Raw genomic sequence first — 10,785 nt, forward strand, 5'->3', positions numbered from 1 at the left:
TCAATTAGCTTTGTAGAATGTATTTGACTTTTTTTTTTGGGTAAATAGACTTTTATTACCAAAGAAGCTGAAAACAGTAGAAATAAGGAATAAACACAACAGGCCAAAAAAGATAATAAAGCCTAAAGAGAAAAACAAACTGGCCAAGGCCTTGAACTGTCAGCCCACCTTCTACGAAGGGTTTTTGAAGTCCAAAAGACCAAGCAAGGCCCATCTGAATGCAGAGACCCAAAGCTACCCTCTAGGAGGGTGACTAAGGACCAAAGGAACAGGACAAACAACCTGAAAACAAGCTAAGCAAAACAGCACAAAGCTAAACAACAGTAATCAACCAGAAACAAGACAAAACCAGAACAGCAACAAGCAACTATCAAAACTAAGTAGGCACAGAGATCAAAGCCTGTCTGTCAGCCTCATTACACCTGCAGGAAACCCTGTAAACCACTGCCCTGAAAACAGTTTCAGCAGGCTCACGATTGCCATTGAACATAGTGTTGTTCCTCTGTATCCAAATGCTGTAAACAGTCTCTGCCAAGAACATCAGATGAAGCCTAGCATTTGAATTTGATCTTCTACCTCTCTTCATAGCCCAATCCATTTCCTGATCAAAGCCCTGAACAGACTTGTGACATTTGAGAAGTTGTAAAACCTTCTCCCAGATTCTCTTAGAATAGTTACAGAGAAAGAAAAGATGACGAGGAGTTTCATTTTCCTGTAAACACAGTAAACAAACAGGGTCATAAGTAGGATTCCATTTGAGAACTCTATCTTTAGTAAGCAGCCTGTTCCAAAGAGCCAGCCAAAGGATGAAGATGCTCCTTGGAGAGGCACCATTATTACATGTAAGTCTTTTACAGGGGACCTTTGGAGCCTGTATCTTGAGTTTCTTATAGATCAGCATGATTTGAACCCTGTTATTACTCATTACAGGATCCCATCCACCAATATCATCAATCAGCCCCCTATATTTCATAATTTTCCTAAGCACCCAGGAACTTTTCTTAGGAATATCAGCCTCCCAGAAACTGACTGACCTGAAATAGTAAATATGAACCCACTTAACCCAGAGAGAATCAGTTTTGTGAGCTATATCCCATAAGATCTTGCAGATAGCAGAGATATTCCAATCATGAAGAGAAATAATGTTCCAGCCTCCACATGATTTAGGCAAGCAAACAGTGCTCCAAGCAATAAGAGCTTTCTTAGAAGGATTAGCATTACCAGTCCACAAGAAAGCTTTAAATCTAGATTCAATCTCCTTCATAATCTTCTTAGGTAAAATAAAAATTTGAGCCCAATATGTTTGAATTCCAAAAAGAACACTCTTAATGAGCTGTAAACGACCAGCATAAGAGAGAAACTTTGAAGCCCACCCTTCAATTCTGCTAGTAATCTTGTTAACCAGAGGTTTGCATTGCTGAATAGTTAATTTCTTAGAAGAAAGGGGCACTCCAAGAAAGGGATAGATCCTGCAACCATACCTAATCTACTCAAAAGAGCAGCCTGTAAATCAATGCCAACCCCTCCAAAATACACCTCACTCTTAAGCAAATTAGCCTCAAGACCAGAAGCTTTAGAAAACTTCTGAAAAGCTTTAAACAAAAGCTGAACAGAACACTCATCAGCTCTAGTAAACAACAACAGGTCATCTGCAAACATTAAGTGAGTAATAAGAAGCCTCTCACATCTAGGGTGAAAGTTAAAATCAGGTACAGTAGCCAAATCATGCAAGAATCTGGATAAATACTCCATTCCTATAGCAAAGAGGAAAGGAGACATGGGGTCACCTTGTCTCAGACCCTTCTGAGCTTTAAAAGGAACAGAAGGAGAGCCATTTATCAAAATAGAAAATGACACTGTAGAAATGCACACCATAATCCAATTAACAAACACAGAAGAAAAACCAAGCTCAAACATTACAGCCTTTAGAAAACTCCATTCAATGGAGTCATAAGCTTTTTTCAGATCAACCTTAATCATACATCTAGGGGTAATGTGCTTATGAGTATACCCTTTGATTAGCTCTGTAGCTAATAAGATGTTGTCTCCAATATGTTTACCAGGAATGAAACCTGCTTGAGCTTCATCAACAATATCTCCAACAACTTGAGCAAGCCTGGCAGTCAAGATCTTGGAGATAATCTTATAAAGAACAGTGCATCAAGCTATAGGTCTGAAATCCTTTACAAAAGAAGGATTCTGGATTTTAGGAACCAAGGTAAGAGTTGTACAATTCCACTGAGGATGCAAAGTTCCTATATCAAAAAAATCATGGACAGCTTCATAGATCTCAAGTTTAATAATGTCCAGGTATGCTTGAAAAATTTAGAGTTGAACCCATCAATACCAGGGGCTTTATCATCAGAGATGCTTTTGATTGCACAGTCAATCTCAGAGTTAACCACAGGACTAATAAGCAAATTCTGAGCTTCTGCAGAAAGCTGTTTCCCAGCTCTCATGGTATTAAGATCAATAGCATCAAGGACAGAAGAGCTCGAACCCAGGAGAAGTTTATAAAAAGACACAATCTCTGCCTCAATATCAGCAGGAGTTTTAAGGAGCACATGGTGTTCATTATAAAAGAGAATCAATTCTGTTCCTAGCTTGCCTCTGTTTCATCATGGAGAAAAATTACTTAGTGTTGGAGTCACCAAGTTTAACCCATTCCACCCTAGCTTTCTGTCTATAAATGCTCTCCTGAACAAATCTCCAGTATTTGAGTTGTTGAATAGCAGTAGCCTCCTGAACCAGCAAGTCAGAATGAGGATCATTAGCCATTTGGTTCTGGACTTCCAAAACAGCCTGTTGAGCTAAATCAACTCTCATTTCAACATTACCATAAGCTTTGGTATTAAGCTCTTTAAGCTTAACCTTCAGATTCTTGCATTTTCTCCAAATTCTATTCATAGCATTACCCTGAAAACCTTCACTCCAAATTTCATCCACTATATTCATGAAATCAGGGTGAGTAAGCATATGATTAAGAAATCTAAAGGGCTTTCCCTTACAAGGAGCAGGAGGGAGAACCTCATACAATAGAGGAGCATGATCAGAAAGGGAGGGAGGAAGATAAACAGCTTCCACATTTGGAAATTGAAAGAGCCATTCACTATTAACCAAACCCCTATCAATTCTGGTTTGAGTTCTAGGGCCTGAGTGAGCCTTATTAGACCATAAGAAATAAGACCCTTTACTTTTGATCTCAGAAAAATTCATTTGATCAATAAAATCCTTGAAATCTCGAACTTCATAATCTGTTACTACATTTCCATGAACTCTATCTTCAGGTAACAAAACAGAATTAAAATCCCCAGTGCAAAGCCAGGGCATGGACACAGAACCAATAGCTCCAATACCTCTCCAAAGATCTTTCCGATCATGAATATTATGTAAACCATAAAAAAAAAGACACAGTGATCTGAGTACTATAATCAAGAGTACTGATAATACAATGAATGAACTGAGCATGAACAGTAATAGCATCAACATGCACTCTATCATTCTTCCACCCCAACCAAATTCTACCTTTCCTAGACTCAGAATAATTACACATCCAGGACAAACCATGTGCAATCTTCCTCTGAATCCCAACACATTTCAACTATTTAACTCAAGTCTCAAGCAAGCAGATTATATCAGCATTAGTCCTATCAAGCAGCTGCCTAACATCAACCACTTTAGAGGGATCATTAAGACCCCTAATATTCCAAACATTGATAATCATTGAACTGGAGGGGGCCCACCCCCGCTAGGCTTATATCTCAAGACAACATCATCATATTGCTCATCAGGTAAAATATCAAATTTATTAGTTGTAAGAACAGGCTTCACAGCTACAGCAGGTTCTTTACCTTTCTTTTTCATGATTTCCCATTCACCTGAAACTTTAGTTCCAGACCCTTGCTTCTGTTTTTGAACCCAAAACTTCTTCTGAACTTGGACTACAGGATCAGGCTGATTATTTGAAATCATCACAATTATGTCCTGCCTTATTACATTTAACACAGAAGGGAGGAGTCTACTCATAAATCACCTTTAATTCCACTGTCTCACCTTTAGGACTTTCAACCCAGACAGACTTTGCTAGAGGTTTTGTAATGTCTATTTCCACAAGTAATCTAGCAAACGACACTCTTAGCTATCTTGAAGCGCATTCATCAGCACAAATTGGCAAACCCAAGGTGCTGCCAATTCGACTCAAAGTTTCAGCACCACAACAATTGAGAGGAAGATTGGGCAATTTGACCCACAATGGAACAGTGCGAAGAATTTCAGCACTGAAATCAAATTTTTCAGACCAGGGTTTAACAATAACTGGTTTCCCATAAAACATGTGAGGGCTTTCACACATAACAGAATTCAGATTATCTAGGGAACGCAGATTAATTATAAAATACTCCTCATCATGCCAATACACATCAGGATTATTATCAATACTCCATTCATTAACAATAAAACGCTTAATAGCTGCAATAGTAGGATAATACCCAACAGCATATAGAACAATTGCATGACTCCACTTCCTATTTCCTTCCTCAATTTCAGCACTCGGCAAAACAACTATTGACTTACCATTTTTAATTTGCGGAGGTACAAAATTCTGGGCAAACCCTTTTGCAGTCAGCTTTCCAGTAAACCCTCGAACATTAGACAAATCTTGATCAACAACTTAGGCATAGCTTCATTAGTGACAGGAGGTTGAGAATTTTGCAATACAGAACCCACAGAAGGCCTAGAAGGGCTAGCAGCTTGTTTAGGCAATGGAACAGTAACCGGAGAAGTTACTGTTACATTGGTTTTGGGGCAAACCGAACCAAAACTTAAAGCCAGCAATTCAGCATCTCTCCTAGAAATCATTCCTGCAGAAGGGTGGACAAGGCCAGGAGCAGGTGTGACAAGTTCATCTCCCTCATCAAACACCTCATGAACAGTCTGAATTCCAGCTGAAACAGGAACAAATAGTGACTCAGTGATTTCAGTTGTGAGCTTAGATGGGGCAGGAGTATCTTGCTTCTTCTTTCTAGCCATAGAAATAGATTTAGGGACTAAAAACGAGCTAAATCAAGCACCATAGACATGGAAAAATGAAGCTTTCTCTCTCTAGGGTTTCACTTTCTCTCTCTAGGGTTTTGAGTTTTATTTGATTCTAATGTGTTTAGAATATATTTGACTTTATTTTGATTCAAATAGCTTTGTTTGAATGTGTTTGACTTTCATCTGATTCAATTAGCTCTGTAGAATATATTTCACTTTCATTTGATTCAAATAGCTTTGTTTGAATGTGTTCGACTTTCATGTGATTCAATTAGCTTTGTAGAATGCATTTCACTTTCATTTGATTTAAATTGCTTTGTTTGAATTTGTTTGACTTTCTTTTGATTCAAATAGCTTTATTTGAATGTCTTTGACTTTCATTTGATACAATTAGCTTCGTAGAATGTATTTGACTTTAATTTTATTCAAATAGCTTTGTTTGAATGTGTTTGACTTTCATTTGATTCAATTAGCTTTGTAGAATAAATTTGACTTTAATTTGATGCAAATAAATTTGTTTGAAAGTGTTTGACTTTCATTTGATTTAAATAGATTTGTAGAATGCATTTCACTTTCATTTCATTTAAATAGCTTTGTTTGAACGTGTTTGACTTTCATTTGATTCAAATAGCTTTGTTTGAATATGTTTGACTTTCATTTGATTCAATTAGCTTTGTAGAATGTATTTGACTTTCATTTGATCCAAATAGGGTTGTTTGAATGTGTTTGACTTTCATCTGATTCAATTAGCTTTGTAGAAAGTATTTGACTTTCATTTGATTCAAATAGCTTTGTTGGAATGAGTTTGACTTTTATGTGATTTAATTAGCTTTGTAGAATGCATTTCACTTTCATTTGATTTAAATTGCTTTGTTTGAATGTGTTTGACTTTCATTTGATCAAATAGCTTTATTTGAATGTGTTTGACTTTCATTTGATTTAAATTGCTTTGTTTGAATGTGTTTGACTTTCATTTGATTCAAATAGCTTTATTTGAATGTGTTTGACTTTTATTTGATTCAATTAGCTTTGTAGAATGCATTTCACTTTCATTTGATTTAAATAGCTTTGTTTGAACGTTTTGACTTTCATTTGATTCAAATAGCTTTGTTTGAATGTGTTTGACTTTCATTTGATTCAATTAGCTTTGTAGAATGTATTTGACTTTCATTTGATTCAAATAGCTTTGTTTGAATGTGTTTGACTTTCATGTGATTCAATTAGCTTTGTAAAATGTATTTCACTTTCATTTGATTTAAATTGCTTTGTTTGAATGTATTTGACTTTCATATTATTCAATTAGCTTTGTAGAATGTATTTGACTTTCATTTGATTCAAATAGCTTTGTTTGAATGTTTTTTACTTTCATTTGATTCAATTAGCATTGTAGAATGTATTTGACTTTCATTTAATTCAAATAGCTTTGTTTCAATGTTTTTGACTTTCATTTGATTCAATTAGCTTTGTAGAATGTATTTAACTTTTATTTGATTCAATTAGCTTTGTTTGAATGTATTTGACTCTCATTTGATTCAAATAGCTTTGTTTGAATGTGTTTGACTTTCATTTGATTCAATTAGCTTTGTAGAATGTATTTGACTTTCATTTGATCCAAATAGGGTTGTTTGAATGTGTTTGACTTTCATCTGGTTCAATTAGCTTTGTAAAAAGTATTTGACTTTCATTTGATTCAAATAGCTTTGTTGGAATGAGTTTGACTTTTATGTGATTTAATTAGCTTTGTAGAATGCATTTCACTTTCATTTGATTTAAATTGCTTTGTTTGAATGTGTTTGACTTTCATTTGATCAAATAGCTTTATTTGAATGTGTTTGACTTTCATTTGATTTAAATTGCTTTGTTTGAATGTGTTTGACTTTCATTTGATTCAAATAGCTTTATTTGAATGTGTTTGACTTTTATTTGATTCAATTAGCTTTGTAGAATGCATTTCACTTTCATTTGATTTAAATAGCTTTGTCTGAACGTTTTGACTTTCATTTGATTCAAATAGCTTTGTTTGAATGTGTTTGACTTTCATTTGATTCAATTAGCTTTGTAGAATGTATTTGACTTTCATTTGATTCAAATAGCTCTGTTTGAATGTGTTTGACTTTCATGCGATTCAATTAGCTTTGTAAAATGTATTTCACTTTCATTTGATTTAAATTGCTTTGTTTGAATGTATTTGACTTTCATATTATTCAATTAGCTTTGTAGAATGTATTTGACTTTCATTTGATTCAAATAGCTTTGTTTGAATGTTTTTAACTTTCATTTGATTCAATTAGCATTGTAGAATGTATTTGACTTTCATTTAATTCAAATAGCTTTGTTTCAATGTTTTTGACTTTCATTTGATTCAATTAGCTTTGTAGAATGTATTTAACTTTTATTTGATTCAATTAGCTTTGTTTGAATGTATTTGACTCTCATTTGATTCAAATAGCTTTATTTGAATGTGTTGGATTTTCATTTGATTCAATTAGCTTTGTAGAATGTATTTAACTTTCTTTGATTTAATTAGCTTTGTTTGAATGTATTTGACTCTCATTTGATTCAAATAGCTTTATTTGAATGTGTTTGACTTTCATTTGATTCAATTAGCTTTGTAGAATGTATTTGACTTTCATTTGATTCAAAAACCTTTGTTTGAATGTATTTGATTCATATTTGATTCAAATAACTTTGTTTGAATGTGTTTGACTTTCATTTGATTCAAATTGCTTTGTTTGAATGTGTTTGACTTTCATTTGTGATGTGGATTTAAACCCCTTAACTTAATAAAGAATCTAAAATCACACAAGTAACACAAGCCCTTCGAATTTCCTAAGAAAATCGAACAACTTAAGAATAACGAACCGGATATGACTTTGAAAACGACCACTCCTGGAACGAATTCAACGCCTCTCAAATTACCTAGACCACTCCTGGAACTAAGTACTTTGATGAACAAAACTTAGACTACTCCTAGAACTAAGAATTGAACGTTCTAATTATCAAAACAACTCCTTGAATTGAAAACTAGCAAAAGAATTTGTAAGCAATTAAGCAAAACAAACAATTAACTTGAATTTTAATGATTTTCGAATGTTCTGAAAAATCACGAAAATTACATTATTTATAGACTAAAACTAACTATTCCTAAGTCTATTCGAACTAGGAAAAAACCCTAGCCTTGATCCCCAAGTATCCTAGATAGAATAGGAGAACCAATTCTAATGGAACTAGGAAACTAGTAATAAGACTAGTTCTAATTAACCTAAAACTTCTTAAAACAATTCCTAATTGACTTAGAAATTATTTTAAACTAAATTAACAGAAATTAAGAAGATTCCTAATTGCTTAAACCAAGAAAAACCCTTTCAAGTGAAAGGTAAAAACTTGCAAGCAAAAACTCTAGAAAAAACTAAGTTAGGAAAATCTTTCTTTTCGTACTGCCGCCGAACCACCGTCTCACGCGCTGCCATCATCGACACGCGCCCCACCAACGTGTAGCTGGACTCAGGCCGGAGCTAGGGAGCCGGCGCGTGGCACCCAGATCGGCGCGTCGCCGCCGCTGCCGTCGTCGGAACCCAACTGGACCTTGACTTCTTCTTCAATGGCTGCGCATGTTAACCATTCTTGATTCTTTACTCCAAGCTCAAACCCTATTGGCCTTAAAACCAATATGATTGGCTCTTCAAAAGAATTTCCCTCTTGATCCACATCATTCTCCCCCTCTTCAAAAGAATTTGTCCTCAAATTCGCATCATCCATGTAAGGAGAACAATTCCATGAAACCATCCAAATTCGACGAATACAAGCCAAAAGAACTATTACCTCAACGCTAGCAATTTTAAGCAATGTAACAACATCACCACGAGCAAGGCAATATTTTAGAAACAACCAATTCTCAATTTGGTCCTTGGTCTTCGAAGTTGACCATAAGAACACTTTAGGCTTCATGATATTTTTCTCATGTATGACTAACAATTTCTTCTCTTTATGCATGCCTAATGAATCCACCACTTCTAAAGAAACCATTAAATTATTATCTTGATTCACGAATGGCTCCTCAATAGTATCAAAAACCTTTTCCGACACCACCATTGGTAGATCATTATGAATAATCTGATCTTGAACAACGTCACACACAATTGGAACATCAATTGTTTCACTCACCTTTTCTTCGAGCTCTTTAGCACCTACATGTTCCTCTTCCTTATCCTTTTGACAATCTTCCTCCATCTCTTTAACTTTAACGCGGCATGGAATAATAGTTAAAGGAATAAGTTTGAACCTCTTGTTTCCCACCTTGACCGAATATGTGTTGGCCACACCATCATGTTTAACATGTCGATCAAATTGCCATGGTCTTCCTAAAAGAACGTGACAAGCACTCATAGGAATCACATCGCACCATAATTCTTCCTTGTAATTGCCAATGGAGAAATTCACCAAAGCTTGTTGTTCTACATGAAAACCCATAGAATTATCTAGCCAACCCAACTTATATGGTTTTTCATGATCTCTTGTAGGAAGTTGGAGTTTAGTAACCATCTCTGTAGACGCTACATTGGTACACGAACCACTATCAATGATCACCCTACAAGTTCTATCAACAACTTTGCATCGAGTATGAAACAAACTATCTTGTTGACCTTGAAAAATAATTTCTTCATGTAAATTCAGTCGCTCCATAAGCATATGTTTGTTACCAAAGCCAAAATCTACGTTATCATCTTCATGTTTTTTCTTCTTTTTATGACCTTGAAGTAACTTTGCAAATTCATCCATAGATTTTCGGATCCCTTCCTCCATAATTATGTGAAAAAAACAGAAATAAAAGAACCCTTATCCACACAGGTATATCCCACAAAAATCGCAACACAACTTGGAACAAAATCGCACACAACGAGCAATAAGTATTAAATCGGACCAAAACTGACACAGTTGCGGAAAACAGTCCAGTTTAATAGCAAACGAACTCGAAAAATTCCGAAATTTCACAGGCAGAAATTAGACAAAATTTCACCCAAAATCAAAAAAAGAATCACCTGAAAAGACCTTGTAACGAAGGAGAACGAGCCTTCTGAAGTTGACAGAAAAACTGGTTATCCGAGAACAAGTGCGATTTGATGAACGAATTGTTGAACGATCAAAACCCCTGAAATCTGATACCAATTTGATGTGGTATCACACAAGCTCTGATACCAATTTGATGTGGATTTAAACCCCTTAACTTAATAAAGAATCTAAAATCACACAAGTAACACAAGCCCTTCGAATTTCCTAAGAAAATCGAACAACTTAAGAATAACGAACCGGATATGACTTTGAAAACGACCACTCCTGGAACGAATTCAACGCCTCTCAAATTACCTAGACCACTCCTGGAACTAAGTACTTTGATGAACAAAACTTAGACTACTCCTAGAACTAAGAATTGAACGTTCTAATTATCAAAACAACTCCTTGAATTGAAAACTAGCAAAAGAATTTGTAAGCAATTAAGCAAAACAAACAATTAACTTGAATTTTAATGATTTTCGAATGTTCTGAAAAATCACGAAAATTACATTATTTATAGACTAAAACTAACTATTCCTAAGTCTATTCGAACTAGGAAAAAACCCTAGCCTTGATCCCCAAGTATCCTAGATAGAATAGGAGAACCAATTCTAATGGAACTAGGAAACTAGTAATAAGACTAGTTCTAATTAACCTAAAACTTCTTAAAACAATTCCTAATTGACTTAGAAATTATTT

General features: G+C 34.9%; 1 protein-coding gene across 1 annotated transcript; it reads right to left on the reverse strand.

Annotated features, from left to right (window-relative positions):
* Window positions 1–376: 376 nt before the first annotated feature.
* LOC110734397 lies at window positions 377–3,567 on the reverse strand. Its single transcript, XM_021914539.1, has 5 exons — window positions 2,652–3,567; window positions 2,348–2,530; window positions 2,188–2,255; window positions 1,482–2,142; window positions 377–1,374 (listed from the first exon to the last, which is right to left on the reverse strand). The coding sequence occupies exons 1-5, from the start codon at window positions 3,565–3,567 to the stop codon at window positions 377–379; spliced, it is 2,826 nt and encodes a 941-aa protein (XP_021770231.1).
* Between the last annotated feature and the right edge of the window lie 7,218 nt (window positions 3,568–10,785).

This window comes from Chenopodium quinoa, unplaced genomic scaffold (genome assembly GCF_001683475.1).
Source record: "Chenopodium quinoa cultivar QQ74 unplaced genomic scaffold, ASM168347v1, whole genome shotgun sequence".
Classification (NCBI taxonomy): domain Eukaryota; kingdom Viridiplantae; phylum Streptophyta; class Magnoliopsida; order Caryophyllales; family Amaranthaceae; genus Chenopodium; species Chenopodium quinoa.

Excerpts from the sequence above, each read along its gene's own strand:
- LOC110734397 (XM_021914539.1), bottom strand. The coding sequence starts at position 3,567 with ATGGTTTGTCCTGGATGTGTAATTATTCTGAGTCTAGGAAAGGTAGAA. Across the intron at positions 2,256-2,347 it reads CTCTGATGATAAAGCCCCTG|GAACTTTGCATCCTCAGTGG; the intron begins GTATTGATGGGT and ends TTTTTGATATAG. Across the intron at positions 2,143-2,187 it reads AAATCCAGAATCCTTCTTTT|ATTATCTCCAAGATCTTGAC; the intron begins GTAAAGGATTTC and ends GTTCTTTATAAG.